The 19,306-nt window shown below is 45.5% G+C and overlaps 1 protein-coding gene across 1 annotated transcript in view; it reads left to right on the forward strand.

Annotated features, from left to right (window-relative positions):
* Nucleotides 1-19,306, forward strand: part of tbc1d2b (TBC1 domain family, member 2B) — a 106,514-nt gene that overhangs the window by 81,025 nt on the left and 6,183 nt on the right. The window contains exons 8-11 of the mRNA XM_085972038.1: nucleotides 1,360-1,854; nucleotides 12,423-12,540; nucleotides 16,445-16,630; nucleotides 17,888-18,009. Coding sequence (XP_085828164.1) covers nucleotides 1,360-1,854; nucleotides 12,423-12,540; nucleotides 16,445-16,630; nucleotides 17,888-18,009 — 921 coding nt within the window. The remainder of the gene's footprint in view (nucleotides 1-1,359; nucleotides 1,855-12,422; nucleotides 12,541-16,444; nucleotides 16,631-17,887; nucleotides 18,010-19,306) is intronic.

The following is a 19,306-nucleotide window of genomic DNA, read 5'->3' on the forward strand; positions in this document are numbered from 1 at the left end:
AAATATTTCTCGTATTCCCTATTTTTATCTCAATTCCCTCCTCTTCACTTTTTGTTCATATCTAACTCCTTTATTTATCCATGGCAGTCTGTAACTTGAAATGGTCTCTTTTTATATTGGTATATATTTTTGCTGCAACTTTGCAATCTCCTTTTTAAAAATATCCCATTGTCGATCCATTTATTTACTGTGGAAATGACAACACATTAGGAGGCCATTGTCTCAGTGCTCGCTCCTCAACTGGAGCGACCTACTCCAAACCAGATCCCATTGCCCTTGCCTCATCTGGTTATATTCTTCCTTTTAAAATACTTATTATTTAGAAGGGAATTAGATGCCATCGTGCCTGACTTAATGGCCACTTGTCTTTTCAGAGGATTATTACTACATTTCTTTTAACATCCCCCTACCCCTGTCCCTTCCTGTGAAAATTTAGTGGCCACTCATGATTAACCCCATAAATTTGGATTAAAGGCATTTTCCTTCCATATTGCTGCAGCAGATGGTGCATTATAGTCCAGACAAACAGCTATAGACTGGTGTGGTTTCCAAGATAATCACTACCTATCATTAGATACTAGCAAGTGGACGTCACTGTGTTTTACAGACCTAATTAACACACACAAAGCTACTGTCAAGTTTACAAGCATGGCAAAGTAAAGTATACTTCTGAGTTGAGAAAGAAAATCATGAATATGATTTGGGTTTGTAACTGCAATGGAGCAAAATAAAGTGTGTGCTAATTGTATAGATTTGCACCAATCATTCATTGATCAAAGCCGCAATGGCGGGAGATATTGCAGTTCATGTTAATGAGCAGGTGCCAAGTTCGACATGTGTCCTGACCAAGTATGTTGACTGCATTTGGCAAGAATCTTTTTAGAGCTGTAAAGAGATGGAATGGTGACACTTGTTTGGATATTGAGTTAAGTTTGACTCAAGCTGACGTCCAACTATGAAACTTGCACCAAGTTCCGAAGCATAGACACCACGGGCAAAGCGAAGAGGAAAAGTGAAACCCATACTTTGTGTGCGATTAACACATGTGGACTTGTATCCTTGAGATTAGGACCAGAAACCTAGAATTAATTTCGATGGCTCGGAGATAAATTTAGACAAAGAGCTGCATTTCCATTTATTAACAGAAGTGTCTCCCATCCATAGTTACTGTAGAAATAGCAAGTAGGAGAGCTTAAAATGGGAAGGAATATGAGCAGGAGAGGCGTTAAAGAGCTTGAAAGTTAGTTGTACCTTTGGCGCACAATCTCCTTTTGATAAATGTTATTTTTTAATCTCTGTTTTAAAAAGTAAAGCACTTTTTTTTTAAACCGTAAAACAATTTGATCTTTTCGCTTCCAGTGAGTACGACGTATATGGCTTCAAGACCGTCCCTGAAGATGATGAAGAGGAGCAGTTGGTTGCCAAAGTTCGGGCTCTAGATTTAAAATCTCTGTATCTCACCGACGGCCAGGAGATTTCCACGGGAGTTAAGTGGGCGAATTACTTTGCTGGCACCATGAACCGGGAGATGGTGCGCTCGCTGGAGCTGAAGAGCCTCATTCGCTGGGGCGTTCCACATGAACATCGGTCAAAGGTCTGGAAGTGGTGTGTCCACCTCCATGTCAGAAAATACAGGGATAAATGCAGTTCCGGGTATTTTAACTCGTTGCTGGAAAAAGCACGAGAGAAGCAGAACCCTGCTTCGAAACAGATTGAGCTGGATCTTCTGCGCACTTTGCCAAACAATAAGCACTATGCCTCACCAACCACTGAAGGAATACAAAAACTTCGAAACATTCTGTTGGCATTTTCCTGGAGGAACCCAGATGTAGGATACTGCCAAGGCTTAAACAGGTGTGAACTTGCTCGTGTTTGGATAGAAGTCTTGAGTTATCAATTAGCTCGTCCTGCTCTCATTACATTTACTCGCACACACCCGCACGTAGAAAGTAACCCACCAACTAAAGCAGCATTTGAAAACGCAGCTTCATTACATAGAAAGCTTCATTCTGTTAAATTGTCCTTGTTTAAATTGTAGCGTCATTCATCAAAAAAAATGCAATTCATAACTTAACCAGTGAGCTGAGTTTGAATATGTCGAGTCAAGCGTGGTCTTGGTTTGACCGCCAGCTGCTTTCTGCTAACGTAACATTCTTCAAAAACTTGTAATCGGTTTTTCAGAGGGAGCACGAGTTTTCCCTTTTCCATGGGTTGACTGCGACTTTTCCATATCCAGGAAATTGACTTTGTTCAGTTAACTGGTTCCTATTCTGCCGCTGCTGCTAATTTGCAATAGAGCCACTACTTGGAGACCCCATGATGTCCTGTGCCTGGCCCAGAAAGAACTCCGCCTAGTACTAGATTAAAGAGAAATCAACAACAACAACTTGTATCGACAGGAAACTTTGTGATATCCGGCACCGACGGGACCGAGCTGTGCCGATCTATCAAAACTGCCGGACATACAAAGTTAATGTTGAAGCATACGGAGGTTTTCATCTCCGTATCTGACAACAAACACTGTTGCTTAGCAACAGCTTCTAAAGAGTCAGCTGCAGCTGCAAGCGTCTCTAGCTGAAGCTGTTGCTATAGCTACAGACCTTGCAGTGCCTGACTGGGGGGAAAATAAAGAACGAGATCTAAAAAAACTTACAGAAAACGGCTCCTGATTTTTGCCGTTAGATCGAGTATTCCGGACATACAACCTCCGGATAAACTAAAGTTTCCTGTATATAGAAGCAAAATACTGCGGATGCTGGAAACCTGAAATAAAAATGCTAGAAATACTCAGCGGGTCAGGCAGCATCCGTGGAGCGAGAAACAGAGTCAACGTTTCAGGTCGATGACCCTTCGTCAGAACTGAAAAAGCTGGAGATGAAACAGGTTTTTAAGCAAGGGCGGGGAAAGGGGGAGGGGAGGAAAGAACAAAAGGGAAGGTCTGTGATAGGGTGGAAGACAGGAGAGATTAAATGACAAAAGGGATGTTGGTGCAAGGCAAAAGGAGATGGTGATGGGACAAGTTAAGAAACAAAAGATGACTAGATGAAGTGTAAACGGCACTGGCAGAATGAAAGACAGCTGCCATGTGGGAGAGAGAAAAAAAAAGATGGGGCAGAGGTTATGGTGTGAAATTGTTGAACTCTATGGCCCAGAACTTGGTGTCGGGGGCTTGCTGCGCGTGCAAGCCCCCGATGTGCACTTACCCGGCGCGCCGACATCTGAAACCTGGCCCGCAGTGGATTTCCTGTCAGTGGCCCGGTTCTGTTGTCGGCGCGCTGTGCTAACCTGACCCAGCGGCGTAGTTAGTGCGATGTGCCGGCTGGGATCAGGTGAGCACTGTTCAGCCAATCAGGGGAGGGGAAACTCATAAGTTTGATAGTAAAGACTGTCAAACTCATGAAAAGTACGGCACCCCAAAACACTACTTAAACTTTAAATAAAATTTTAAAAAGCATCCCAATAATTAAATTAACTATGAATAACTTTAAAAAACAATTTTAAACAATTAATCAAATTTTTGAAAAAAATAAATTTTTAAAAAATAGGGTCTAAAACTAAACTTACCTTACTGTAGATTCTTTAAAAATAATAAACCTGTGGGGAAAAAAAATTCTAAATTGTACTAAAAGACCACTTACCTGTAAAACGAAGTACTTACGTGTGGTTTCTCAATGTGTAAAAACCGGAGGCCTTTACACACGCGCAAATCTGTAAAAATACAGGAAATCCAAGTCGCACGCGCTGCCCAATACCGCGCATGCATTCAGCCTCTTAACCCCTTGGGTCAGAGGACAGGAAATGCCGGTTTTCAGCGCATGCGCTGTGCATGCTGAAAACCGGCAATTCCTCCTGGCACACGCGTGAGTACCCTGTCCGTACTCACGCGTTGTGACAGGAATTACTGGGCCTATGTTGAGTGCAGAAGGCTGTAAAGTGCCTATATAGCGCTGTTAACGTAGTAAAACATCCCAAGGTGCTTCACAGGAGCGATTATCAAACAACATTTGACACCGAGCCACATAGAGATATTAGGACAGGTGACCAAAAGCTTGGTCAAAGAGGTAGGTTTTAAGGAGCATCTTAAAGGAGGCGAGAGAGGCGAAGATGTTTGGGGAGGGAATTCCTGAGCTTAGGACCCAGGCAGCTGAAGGCACGGCCGCCAATGGTGGAGCGATGGAAATCGGAGATGCACAAGAGGCCAGAATCGGGGGAGCGCAGAGATCTCGGAGGGTTGTGGGGCTGGAGGAGTTTGCAGAGATGGGGAGGGGCGAGGCCATGGAGGGATTTGAAAACGAGGATAAAAATTTTTTAAACTCCAACACCTGGTAACACTTGGCTGAGTTCTAAGGAGAAGCAGTCACAACAGAAGCTGACTGCTACCAGGCTATTGAGAAGATTCAACCTTTAACAGAGGTGCAGTCTGAACTGCAGAGGCACCGGATGTGAGTGTAGACTAGAATATCCCCATCCCTCCCATTCCATTTCAGCCTGAGAAAGTAGAGCAGTAAAACACGAGCCAACCGGATGTTGTTTACATGTAATGGGCACATCATCATAGTCTTTCCACTGCTGTGATTTAGAGTTAAAAAAATAATCTGGCCCTAATTTACATTGCCTTAAGGCTACCAACCAAATCAAGCCCGATGATTGAATGAAGTCCTGCTCTGGGCCTGGACGATAAAGCGTCTGTAAACTAATTCACTGGTCTCCTTGTGCAGCAAATGCAACAATAATGTTTTTACTGCCTCTCAACCAGATGTAGTAAAATCTCATTAAGAAAAGTTGCCATGGAGTGTTTTTTTTATCTGAATTGGTAGTGCAGTAAAGAGCGTGTAAAATGCATTAACCGGATATATTCTGCTCTATTCTTGTGAATGGGCAGGGTTCATGATGAGAATTCTAAATGAAGGCAATTAATACTTTGTGTCCTTGCCCCCTTCCCCAGGGCTGGAGCCCTTTGCTTAGTTTCAGCACAGTCTCTTCTCGAGGTATGGAGTTCCCAGCATGCCCGCGCATCCTTTACTTAAAAATGTACTTCGTGAGAAAGCACGGGAGGAGGCCATTTGACCCATCGTGTCCGTGCGGCTCTTTGAAAGAGCTCTCCAATTAGTCCCACTCCCCCTGCTCTTTTTCCCACAGCCATGAGATGGATTAATTTCTTCAGGAAATAGTGAGCCTCCGATGGCTAGGCTCTGGAAGTAATAAAAATTATTTCCACCATTTTCGTTAATGCCGTGGAAGCTCAAATAGTACAGGAAACTTTGGTTTATCCGGAGGTTAACTGTCTGGAATGCTCGAGCCACCGGCAAAAATCAGGAGCCGTTTCGTTAGGTTTTTTTTCACCAGTCAGGCTCTGCAAGGTCTCGCTGAAGCTGTTGCTAAGCTACAGAGACGCTTGCAAGGTACGGCCGACTGTTTAGAAGCTGTTGCTAAGCAACAGGGTTTGTTGCCAGATACGGAGCTCAAAATCTCCGTATGTTTCAACATTAGCGCTGGTTTGTCCGGCAGTTTTGATGGGACGGCAACAGCTCGGTCCCGTCGGTGCCGGATAGCACAAAGTTTCCTGTATTGAGGTTTCTCCCAACTCTCTATTCATGTTCCTCACAAAATGCAGTTTCCACAGGCAGCCCTGTATTCGCATGACCCAAAACATTGAATGCATGTTGTGAATGGGAGGGACATTCCGCAGGGTTAACAATTGCCGATTCTGCTCCTCGGGCTGTTCACCGCGTACTCCTGCCCTTTCTGAAAGGCAGAAAAAGCAGACTCCCGGTCATTCAGGTTAAAATATCACATTTACTTGCACAAGATTTAATTACACAAAGCAAGAGAGATATGCCAGATAATCAGCAATACAGTGCTGTACTTGCACAATGCCTTCAGCTTTCTCACAAAAAAAAAGTCGTTGAAAATGTTGAGTCCTTTTCAGAATTGTTTAACAGAGTCTTTGAGGATTGTAACCTGGGTGAGCTCCTGTCCATGGAGCCCCCTCTCAGCACCACTAATTGTAAACAAATGGTCGAAGAAAGGGCATTGCAGAATAATGCAAGCCGACCAGGCTTCTCCTACCCCAATAGGTTTTCACCACCTTGTACACCATCATCTCTCTATAGAAGGCCCAGCTTCCTTCTCAGCAGACAGCTGATTACAGAAACTGTTTCTTTGCTCTCTGCCGTATTGCTCGCCAGGCCAGGCCGGAAAACAAATACTGTTGGCATTTTTAGCGGCTATGACAATGATCCTCAATGGTGCAATCACAGATGAGTCGCGCCTACTTCGACAGCGGCAAACTTAAATATGTTATTATCTCAACAAGCTGAGGTGCTAGCCAGACAAACGTTTAGATCCCGATTACAAGCTCGAGGGCGGCCTGCCTCCCCTGATCTAACAGCAATCACCAGTCGGGATTTGAATCACTACCCCCATCAAAAAAAATACCTTCCCGAAATCAGTTAACATTCATTTTAAATGCAGTCTAAAACTTCACATTCAAACTATAGTAGAGATTTTACAGCTAGAATTCAGGCTGAACTCTGCTTCTATAATACGCCCTGCAGCACAGAGCCAGGGAGCTGCTTGCTGTACCTCAAGGCCTGTAAAGCTTTGAGCTTAATTCTATTTGTGATCTCTTACGGTGAGTTGAAATCCTCAGGAAAATCATCCAAACCATTCTACCTTCGGATTTGTGTTGTGTGCCACTCCTTGAATGCCTGCCCGGATGGAACTACCTGTTCCTTTCATTAATGGTTCCGGACGTTTGTCATTGGCCGCCCTGATTTACTAATCCTGATCTACTCAGCTTTGTATCTTTAAACCTCTGCTGTTTCTGTGGCCATTGAAATTCCCATGTATGTTTGAGGCAGTCGTGATCCAAAACCCACTAACGGCTCTGCCAGCGTCACTGAGCACAATCAACTTCCGAATCGGCACCCCAACATTTGTAAAGACCTTCTTTCACTTCACCCCCCCCCCTCCCCCACATAAAAACACAGTCATGATTTTGGCACTAAGCCTGTCAAGTGTTTGAGCCCATGCTGTTCGCAAATGCTCCAGTTTTCCAGCTAATAATATTTTCCTTTGCTCGTCTTTGGGGACTAAATAGGTGACCTCTTCACCTTCCCTCCCCCTGGCCCAACAAGAATGCTACTAATTAAAATTTGCAGTTAATGTTCATCTATGGCCTTGTTTATCCGCTTTGATGAAGGACAATGGTGTTGATGGCTCAATTAAGTCTTTGTGGTGTCTGGATAGTGGACCAGGCATTGTGCCGGGAAATCCTTAAATGTGCAGCATTTGCCATCTGGTGGTGCTTGTCAGCAACTGCAGACCATGGCAAAATTCTACTATAAATAAAGCCCCAAACCCATTAAGGATTTTTTTTATCCAAATACAGTCTGGCTGGTTTACTGTAACAACCTACAGTATTATCAGTGATGGGTAGTACCGAAAATAGGTTGGTCAATGTACTCCGGGGAAAAGGTCAAAAGTATTAATTTAAGGATCTGGCTTTCATTAAGACTGTAACTGCTGAGACTCCGGACAAGCCCCTGGCCTCAATACTTTGCTGCCCTTTCCTGCAAAATAATCATGTAGCACGAGACAGGCATAATTGTACAGGACAAAACAAACTAATTGTCCAGTGTATGCATACAAAGCTTAACAAAATTAAACTAAACAATGAACAAGATAAAATCTGCCCACCTTTACCTCAGGATACCCTGAGTTTCCTTAGTTTTAATCATAGAATCATAGAAATTTACAGCACAGAAGGAGGCCATTCGGCCCATTGTGGCAGCGCCGGCCGACAAAGAGCGATCCAGCCTAATCCCACTTTCCAGCTCTTGGTCCGTAGCCCTGTAGGTTTCGGCACTTCAAGTGTATATCCAAGTACTGTTTAAATGTGGTGAGGGTTTCTGCCTCTCCCACCCTTTCAGGCAGTGAGTTCCAGACCCCCACCACCCTCTGGGTGAAAACATTTCTCCTCAACTCCCCTCTAATCCTCCGACCAATTACTTTAAACCTATGCCCCCTGATTATTGACCTCTCTGCGAAGGGAAACAAGTCCTTCCTCTCCACTCTATAGTTCTCATTCAGCATCATTAAGGATGCTGCTGGCATCTTAATGCTGTTCCAGATGGAGTACAATCGCTGAATAAAGTTGCCCATCTCTACATGGGATAGGAGAATCACAACAGATTCTGAGGGGTCCTTTGTGGGGGTTCTCCTCCACCCCAAAAGAAACCCTATTGATTTTCTAATGGTTACAGGGAGGGTTTACAGTGACCAAGTGTACGTTACCTGTCTGCTTCATGGAATCCACTCTCTAACTGTGGACATGTCGTACAATCACCTTCAACTGAAATGTAATCTAGTTGTGTTACAAACAGGCCCCAGATTGCCCAGTGTTACCTGCTGCCGAGAGCCTTTCATCACGTTTCCCTCCCTTCTCTCTCACATGGCAGGCAGCGGCAGCCAGTGCAGGGAAATGCTGTAATAGGGAAGGCCTAAAGGCCCATTGTGTGATCTTTCCCCTCATCTGAAGAAGTTTATGTACTTTAAAAATATATATATATATACACTCCCCATAGCTGGAGTCCTGGCCTCAGTGGGCTGGAGATGAACCAGCATTCCGAGGGATGGAAAGCATTGACACAATCAATATATTTTCAACATCCAACCTCTACTTTCCATGTGGTAAAGACTTCGTTGCCTCGCTCTGGTCCTCATGGTCGTTGGTGAAATGGCTGTCAGTCACCATTAGACAGGCCAGAGTCGAGGTAGAAACTGATTCGTGCCTCTGTTCCTGCCTGGGTGAAGTTCATTGCCCAGACCATAGACAGAATCGCAGGTTGCTCATCTTGCCCAGGAGCCGGCCATCAATGAATCGTGTAATGTAGGAACAATTCCCACACAAAGGGACATCCTTGTAACAGGATTGCACACCTCACCATGATGTATTCTGTCTATATACGTTACGTGTATAGAGTTCCTTCAGTCTGGAGTATAATCCTGCCACTTTTTAACTTTAATTTTTTAAGTTTTTTCCCCTTCCCCTGCAAGAAGTCTTCCTGCAAAAATGCCCCATCCGTGGCAGAGCAGAGAGACAGGTCGCTTGTACCTGCCAGTGTCCCTCCATCTTGCCGCTGGACGTTGTCCAAGGTGGGCTGCGGGTGACTCTTGCTCCCTGCGGGGTAATATCTCTTCAGCACCTCTATAGTGACACCGCTGAGGTGGTGAGACTCTCGTCGGGGCTTATGGGTGTAAACCTGTGTCTCCACTCTGGTGCTGTGAGTTGGGGCTGTCTGCGGCTGCTCGTCGGGACTTATGGGTGTAAACCTGTGTCTCTGCACGCTGGTGCTGTGAGTTGGGGCTGTCTGCGGCTGCTCGTCGGGACTTATGGGTGTAAACCTGTGTCTCTGCACTCTGGTGCTGTGAGTTGGGGCTGTCTGCGGCTGCTCGTCGGGACTTATGGGTGTAAACCTGTGTCTCTCCACTCTGGTGCTGTGAGTTGGGGCTGTCTGCGGCTGCTCGTCGGGACTTATGGGTGTAAACCTGTGTCTCTGCACTCTGGTGCTGTGAGTTGAGGCTGTCTGCGGCTGCTCGTCGGGACTTATGGGTGTAAACCTGTGTCTCTCCACTCTGGTGCTGTGAGTTGGGGCTGTCTGCAGCTGCTCGTCGGGGCTTATGGGTGTAAACCTGTGTCTCTCCACTCTGGTGCTGTGAGTTGGGGCTGTCTGCGGCTGATTTTAATGTAAACCTTATGGGATTGATTACGCTCAGGGCTGCACCGCTTCATGCTGATACAAGGAAGTTGATGCAAGTGATGGTCATTTTATTCACTGAAAATAGGCAGGATATGGAGATTTAATCGAGGTGTTCAAAATTGAGCGGTTTTGATCGAGTAAATAAGGAGAAACTGTTTCCGCTGGCGAGAGGGGGGTCGATAACCAGAGGTCACGGGTTAAAACAATTGGCAAAAGAACCGGAGGGGAGATGAGTTTTTTTACACAGCGAGTTGTTGTGATCTGGAACGCGCTGCCTGAAAGGGCGGTGGAATCAGATTCAATAGTAACTTTCAAAAGGGGAATTTGATATATGCTTGAAAAGGAAAATTTTGCAGGGCTGTGGGGAAAGAGCAGGGGAGTTGGGACTAATTGGAGAGCTTGTTCAAAGAGCCGGCACAGGCCCCGTGGGCCGAATGGCCTCCGGTGCTGTAAGATTCGATGTTGGGGAATCAGTATATTATAAATAGGTGCAATGAACGGCTAAGTTTATTTGTATTATTCAGCAAACCTTGCACCACAGTCACATTGTACACCCAGTGCGGGAGTGCACCACAGTCACATTGTACACCCAGTGCGGGAGTGCACCACAGTCACATTGTACACCCAGTGCAGGAGTGCACCACAGTCACATTGTACACCCAGTGCGGGAGTGCACTACAGTCACATTGTACACCCAGTGCGGGAGTGCACCACAGTCACATTGTACACCCAGTGCGGGAGTGCACCACAGTCACATTGTACACCCAGTGCGGGAGTGCACCACAGTCACATTGTACACCCAGTGCGGGAGTGCACCACAGTCACATTGTACACCCAGTGCGGGAGTGCACCACAGTCACATTGTACACCCAGTGCGGGAGTGCACTAATCACATTGTACACCCAGTGCGGGAGTGCACTACAGTCACATTGTACACCCGGTGCGGGAGTGCACCACAGTCACATTGTACACCCAGTGCGGGAGTGCACTACAGTCACATTGTACACCCGGTGCGGGAGTGCACCACAGTCACATTGTACACCCAGTGCGGGAGTGCACTACAGTCACATTGTACACCCAGTGCGGGAGTGCACCACAGTCACATTGTACACCCAGTGCGGGAGTGCACTACAGTCACATTGTACACCCAGTGCGGGAGTGCACCACAGTCACATTGTACACCCAGTGCGGGAGTGCACCACAGTCACATTGTACACCCAGTGCGGGAGTGCACCACAGTCACATTGTACACCCAGTGCGGGAGTGCACCACAGTCACATTGTACACCCAGTGCGGGAGTGCACCACAGTCACATTGTACACCCAGTGCGGGAGTGCACTAATCACATTGTACACCCAGTGCGGGAGTGCACCACAGTCACATTGTACACCCAGTGCGGGAGTGCACCACAGTCACATTGTACACCCAGTGCGGGAGTACACCACAGTCACATTGTACACCCAGTGCGGGAGTGCACCACAGTCACATTGTACACCCAGTGCGGGAGTGCACCACAGTCACATTGTACACCCAGTGCGGGAGTGCACTACAGTCACATTGTACACCCAGTGCGGGAGTGCACCACAGTCACATTGTACGCCCAGTGCGGGAGTGCACTACAGTCACATTGTACACCCAGTGCGGGAGTGCACCACAGTCACATTGTACACCCAGTGCGGGAGTGCACCACAGTCACATTGTACACCCAGTGCGGGAGTGCACTAATCACATTGTACACCCAGTGCGGGAGTGCACCACAGTCACATTGTACACCCAGTGCGGGAGTACACCACAGTCACATTGTACACCCAGTGCGGGAGTGCACTAATCACATTGTACACCCGGTGCGGGAGTGCACCACAGTCACATTGTACACCCAGTGCGGGAGTACACCACAGTCACATTGTACACCCAGTGCGGGAGTACACTGCAGTCACATTGTACACCCAGTGCGGGAGTGCACCACAGTCACATTGTACACCCAGTGCGGGAGTGCACCACAGTCACATTGTACACCCAGTGCGGGAGTGCACCACAGTCACATTGTACACCCAGTGCGGGAGTGCACCACAGTCACATTGTACACCCAGTGCGGGAGTGCACCACAGTCACATTGTACGCCCAGTGCGGGAGTGCACCACAGTCACATTGTACACCCAGTGCGGGAGTGCACTAATCACATTGTACACCCAGTGCGGGAGTGCACTACAGTCACATTGTACACCCAGTGCGGGAGTGCACTACAGTCACATTGTACACCCAGTGCGGGAGTGCACTACAGTCACATTGTACACCCAGTGCGGGAGTGCAGAAAGTTACCGTTTTTAATCTCATCCGATGTGTTACTTCCTTTGAAAGCTTCCATGTGTGTATGTGATTTTTTTTTTTTTAAGGACACCACAAAGTTATGAAAGATTGATTGCAGTGACACCCAATCTTTTTGATTAGTGGGTAATTGTTGATTTATTAATTATCTGTAATTCTGTACATTCTGTTTCAGAATGCAGAGATACAGGTGAGGACTACTCTTGGTTTAGAATGTGGAATGGGTGCATACAGAAATGCTAATTGCTGTTGTCTAGCAGTGAGCGCACTGCTAAAGAGCAAGGGAGAAGAAGCGACTAGCTTGCATTAAAATGTGTGAAATCTTCCGTACAGGTTGGCAGCGATAGCACTTCTGTACCTGGAACAAGAAGAAGCCTTTTGGTGCCTGGTTGCCATTACGGAGTGTTTTATGACTCCAGACTATTACACAAAGAACCTGATCGGATCACAGGTAAGATAATTGCACGATTGTTTCCCCTTTTGATTTGACGACAATACTCGTTCTCTTAAATGTTGGTCGAGTTCTGCAGCGGGTGTGCGAATGAGGCAAGGAGATAGGTGAAACTGTTCCTGAATCCCTCCGTTATTAGTGACCAGAGACATCAGTATTTGCAGCAGAAAGAGCTGGCAGCATTATGCACACTTACTTAATGATCTAGACGAGGGAACTAGATGTAATATCTCCAAGTTTGCAGATGACACAAAGCTGGGTGTGTGTGCTGTGAGGAGGATGCCGAGAAACTCCAGGATGATTTGGACAGGTTGGGTGATTGGACAGATGCATGGCAAATGCAGTATAATGTGGATAAATGCAAGGTTATCCACTTTGGTGGCAAAAACAGGAAGGCAGATTATTATCTGAACGGCAATAGATTGGGAGAAGGGGAAGTGCAACGAGACCTGGGTGTCCTTGTGCACCAATCGCTGAAGGTAAGCATGCAGGTGCAGCAGGCGGTTAAGAAGGCAAATGGTATGTTGGCCTTCATAGCGAGAGGGTTCGAGTACAGGAACAAGGATGTCTTGCTGCCGTTGTACAGGGCCTTGGTGAGACCACACCTTGAGTATTGTGTGCAGTCTTGGTCACCTTATCTGAGGAAGGATGTTCTTGTCATGGAAGGAGTGCAGCGAAGATTCACCAGCCTGATACCTGGGATGGCAGGAATGACGTACGAGGAGAGATTGGGTCGATTGGGCTTGTACTCGCTGGAGTTTAGAAGAATGAGAGGGGATCTCATTGAAACTTATAAAATTCTAACAGGACTAGACAGACTAGATGCAGGAAGGATGTTCCCGATGGCAGGGGAGTCCAGAACCAGGGGTCACAGTCTAAGGATAAGGGGTAAGCCATTTAGGACAGAGATGAGGAGGAATTTCTTCACCCAGAGTGGTGAACCTGTGGAATTCTCTACCACAGAAGGCAGTAAAGGCCAATTCATTAAATATATTCAAGAAGGAGTTAGATACATTTCTTCAGGCTAAAGGGATCAAGGGATATGGGGAGAAAGCAGGGACTGGGTACTGAATTTGGATGATCAGCCATGATCTCATTGAATGGCGGAGCAGGCTCGAGGGGCCGAATGGCCTACTCCTGCTCCTATCTTCTATGTTTTTATGTTTACACAGAGCTTGCTGCTAATTGAAGGGACCAGTGAGAGAGACAAGGAGAGAACTAGAAATGCGCAGAACTGTCAAAGCCAAATACAACAATAAGGTTATGAAAGGACAACTGAGGGCAAACTAAAAATAGTTATCCTGCTGAAATATTATTTCCTGGAAGTATTCACCAGCTGAACCTAGTAATACACGCCCATCTTAAGAGGTTCTGCATTTAAACCGAGTGATTTTAATATCACTTGCATGGCTTCCTAGACAGATTTAAAGGGCTCAAAGCCAATAAATTCTGACAGATTATACACACAGGATGATGCTAAATAAGACTAGGGATGAAATCTCTGTGGTGCTGGCAGTCATCTTGAAGGTGTCGATGAAGAGGATGGTCCTACTGGACCAGCAATGAGCCAACGTTCCACCTATTTTCAAGAAGGGCAACTAAACAAACTCTGGTATCTGCAGGCCCATTCGTTTTGTGTCGGTAATTGCGAAAATAATGGAATGGACCATTAACAACAAACTTGAGGATGATCTAGTTAAGTGGCAGCCAACACTGTCAGAAGGGGCAGATCCTGCCTGCCTGACACTAGTATTTTTTGAGGAAATCCCACCCCCTTCCGTGGATGTTGGAAAGCCCGAAGATTTAGTGTACCTAGACTTCCCGAAACCCTCTGATGTTCCACGTGAAAGATTACATGAGCTTGAATGTCCTCGGTAAAAGGACTTGGCTGAAACTGGAGAAAGCAGCAGGTACTAGATAATAGAATGGTGTCGGGCTGAGGAGATGTTCGGAGTGGAATGTCCCAGGGGTCATTATTGGGATCTCTGCTGTACCTAACCTTAATTCATAAACACGTCGTAAGTTGGTCGGGTTTACAGATGCTAAATTGGGAGCTGGCTGGTGGCGGTAGAGTCTGATGACATAGCCAACAAGTTACAGATGAACCAAGACAATATTTGAAAGTGGGTCGAGCCAAAACAAATGAATTCAGTACAGATAAATACAAGATCTTGCACATTTGAAGAAAAAATGTGAGACCTAATAGTGTCAAGCTAGCTATGAGCGAGGCTGAACGAGCTCTTGGAGTGATAGACTCAACACTGATCGCGTCCAGTCACTGCAGACCAGTAATCAACAAAGCAAATGGCATGCTGAGCTATATTGCTGAATCATAATCAAGAGAATGATGCAGCAGAGAAGGAGGCCTTTCCGCCCATCATGCCAGTGCTGGCTCTTTGAAAGAGCTCTCCAATTAATCCCACAGCCCTGCAAATTGTTCCCCTTCAATTATTTGTCCAATTCCCTTTTGAAAGTTATTGTTGAATCTGCTTCCACCGCCCTTTTCAGGCAGCGCGTTCCATATATTAACTCACTGTGTAATATCAGTGGAGTATAACTTTGAAAAAGTCATGCCGAGTCAATGTCGTGCTTTGGTCAGGCTGAATACTCTATATAGTTCTCACCACGAAGGCACAAGGGAAACATCCAAACCCTGAAGTGGCCCTGGTGTGTGGGGAAACCCAAATCCTACACCTCTGGCACAGAATGCGAATGCTAGCGTTTAGGACACCATGGTGATCGCCTGAATGTTTTATTATATACACTGACTCCCTGATGGCTTGGTTAAGATAGGTCAGATAGGTCATTATTTTATAATGACAGAAACATTATATAATGTAAAATATCATGTATTATTCACTAAATATATATATACCCTTAAAGGTATAATTGCTCTGTATTCATGAACATAAGAAATAGGAGCAGGAGTAGATCATTTGGCCCCTCGAGGGCCTGCTCCACCATTCAATAAGATCATGGCTGATCTTCGACATCAACTCCACTCTCCCACCCAATCCCCATATCCCTCGATTCCCTTAGAAAATCTATCGCTCTGAGTCTTGAATATACTCATCAACTGAGCCTCCACAGCCCTCTGGGGTAGAGAATTCCAAAGATTCACCGCCTCTGAATGAAGAAATTTAAGAGCATAAAAAATAGGAGCCGGGAGTAGGCCATACGGCCCCTCAAGCCTGCTCCGCCATTCAATAAGATCATGGCTAATTTTTCCAACCGATCCCCATATCCCTTCATTCCCTTAGAGTGCAAAAATCTATCGATCGATCTCCTCAGCTCAGTCTAAAATGGCCGATCCCTTATCCTGAGACTGTGACCCCTAGTTCTAGACTCTATGAATTGTTGAATCAGTTACAAGTTAGAATCATTCCTTTGTGTGGGAAGATCAATTAAGAAGCTGCAGAAATTCTGCCCTTACAGAAACTTGCATCAAGCAATGTGTGGCATCTGGAATGTTGATGTCCTGTTTTTATTGTATTAAGTGCCAGCTTGGCTCAGTGGTATCACTCTCACCAGAGCCAGAAGATCATGTGTTCAAGCCCCAATCTAGGACTTGAGCACCTGATGTGGACTGGCACTTCATTGCAGTACTGAAGGAGCGTGACGCTGTCTGACATACTTTCAGATGAAACATTAAACTGAGGTCCTATCTGCCTATCCAGATGGGTGTGAAAGCTGCCATGGCAGTATTTCAGTAAGAGCAAGGATTTCTACCAGTGTCCTGGCCAACAGACTAACTAATTGTGGGACCTTGCTGTGAATTGACAGCACTTCAAAAGTAACTCATTGGCTGTGAAGTGCTTTGGGACATCCCGAGGACATGAAAGGTGCTCTATGTAATCGTGAGTTTGTTCGTTTGTACTTGAAATTGTTCCTTTCTGTACACTAGGTTGACCAGCGGGTGTTCAAAGACTTGCTGAGTGAGAAGCTGCCACGGTTAAATGCTCACTTTGAACAATACAAGGTCGATTTCTCACTCATCACCTTTAACTGGTTCCTTGTAGTGTTTGTGGACAGTGTTGTCAGTGACGTCATGTTCCGTATCTGGGATTCATTCCTGTATGAGGGGCCAAAGGTACAGTACAACATTCACTTCTGTTTAACGGCCATCTCTAGGTTTAGAGTAATGTGACTGCAAAGTGTTTGCTTTTTCCCTTATTCTTTCTGACTGCTGATTGTACTTATGATCCCTACAGAAATTTTGGAAAGTCAAGAATTTAAATATTTTAAACACAGGCATTGTATCCTGTATGAAAATCTGACTATAGTTTGTCATTTTTATTCTATTTCACTGATCATGATGCTTTAATTTTTTTTAACATGTTAAATTTTAAACTACCTGTGATTTAGATTTTGCTAGTTGTGGTGGTCATCTGAGACACAAGCTGTTTAATGGTCGATGGTTTTCTGTATTGTACACAGGTACAGTTCTAGTGAACAGTGAGGAGGATAGTGATAGACTTCAAGAGGACATAGACAGGCTGGCGGAATGGGCGGACACGTGGCAGATGAAATTTAATGCAGAAAAATGTGAAGTGATACATTTTGGTAGAAAGAATGAGGAGAGGAAATATAAATTAAATGGTACAGTCTTGAAGGGGGTGCACGAACAGAGAGACTGGGGGTATGTGTGCACAAATCGTTGAAGGTGGCAGGGCAGTTTGAGAAAGCAGTTAAAAAGGCTTATGGGAGCTTAGGCTTCATGAATAGAGGTATAGAGTACAAAAGTGTGGAAATTATGATGAACCTGTAATAAAACACTGGTTCGGCCCCAACTGGAGTACTGTGTCCAATTCTGGGCACCGCACTTTAGGATGTGAAGGCCTTAGAGAGGGTGCAGAGAAGATTTACGAGAATGGTTCCAGGGATGAGGGACTTCAGTTATGTGAATAGACTGGAGAAACTGGGGTTGTTCTCCTCAGAGCAGAGAAGGTTGAGAGGAGATTTGATAGAGGTGTTCAAAATCATGAGAGGTCTGGACAGAGTAGATAGAGGGAAACTGTTCCCATTGGATACTTCCCACTCGAGAACCAGAGGACTCAGAGTTAAGGTGATTGGCAAAAGAACCAAAGGTAACATAACAAAAAAAAAACGTATGCAGCGAGGGGTTAGGATCTGGAATGCACTGCCTGAAAGGGTGGCGGCCGCCGACTCAAATCACGGCTTTCAAAAGAGAATTGGATAAGTACCTGAAGGAAAAACATTTGCAGGGCTACGGGGAAAGAGTGGTGGAGTGGGACTAGCTGAGGTGCTCGTGCAGAGAGCCGGCACGGGCTCGACGGGCTGAATGGCCTCCTTCTGTGCTGTAACCATTCTATGATTCTGGTTCTAGGTTATATTTCGATTTGCACTTGCAGTCTTCAAATTCAAGGAAGAGGAGTTTCTGAAGCTTCAGGATTATATGTCCATATTCAAGTATCTGAGATACTTCACTCACACTATTCTTGATGCACGGTAAGTTTGGGTGCTGCTCAGTCCTACAAGGATGTTGTGAGGTGATGGGTTACTTTCTAGCTGGGTATCATTTCTAAATACACTTGGTTAGCTTCATTTGATTTAGAGTCTGATTTGTGTTTGCATCGACCATGCTAGTGCAGCTATGTGGCTGACGAAATCTATTAATAAGTCATTAAAGATTATATTTTCTACCGATTAAAGTTATTCACTACACTTTGCACGATTTCCACCATACAGTACACGCAGTCTCCAGTCCAGTAGTCTAACACAATGCTCAGTTGGACTTGCAGACATACTGTGTGCCCCAGTAATAATTTGCTTTCTGAGTTTTGATTGTTTTCCTTATTAATTCTGTTTTCCTTTGTTTTTATGGAGATTGATCTCGGACTGATTTTCTTTCTCTTTTTGGTGCATGTTTCACCGTTAGGAGTAAATCTTTGTAAGATTCAGACCGTCAACGGTGAAATTAAATAATAAATAACAATGATATAGGGGCATAAGAACATAACGTAAGAAATAGGAGCAGGAGTGGGCCATTCAGCTCTTCGAGCCTGCTCCGCCATTCAATAAGATCATGGCTGACCTTCTACCTCAACTCCACCTTCTCGCACTATCCCCACATCCCTTAGAGTCCACAAATCTATCACTGACAACTGAGCCTCCACAGCCCTCTGAGGTAGAGAATTCCCAAGATTCACAACCCTTTGAGTGAAGAAATTTCTTCTCATCTCAGTCCTAAATGGCCGACCCCTTATCCTGAGACTGTGGCCCTTAGTTCTAGACTTTCCAGCCGGGTGCAAAAAAAGATAGACTAGAATGATACCGGAACTGAGAGGTTGCACCCATCAGGAAAAATTGAACAGGCTGGGTCTCTTGTTTCTAGAAAAGAGAAGACTGAGGGGTGACCTGATAGAGTCTTTAAGATTATGAAATGATTTAATAGGTAGACGTAGAGAAGATATTTCCACTTGCGGGTGAGACCAGACGAAGGGCCATAATATAAGATAGTCACTAATAAATCCAATAGGGAATTCAGGAGAAACTTCTTTACCCAGAGAGTGGTGAGAATGTGGAACTCGCTACCACAGGGAGTGGTTGAGCCGAATTGCATAGATGCATTAAAGGGGAAGCTAGATAAGCACGTGAGGGAGAAGGGGATAGAAGGGCATGTTGATAGGGTTAGATGAAGAGAGGTGGGAGGAGGCTCCTGTGGAGCATAAACATCAGCATGGACCAGTTGGGTCAAATGGCCTGTTTCTGTGCTGTAAATACTGCGCAATACTCTAAACAATGA

This window comes from Somniosus microcephalus, chromosome 32 (assembly GCF_052327205.1).
Source record: "Somniosus microcephalus isolate GS21.2 chromosome 32, FLI_Smic_1.0, whole genome shotgun sequence".
NCBI classification, from domain to species: domain Eukaryota; kingdom Metazoa; phylum Chordata; class Chondrichthyes; order Squaliformes; family Somniosidae; genus Somniosus; species Somniosus microcephalus.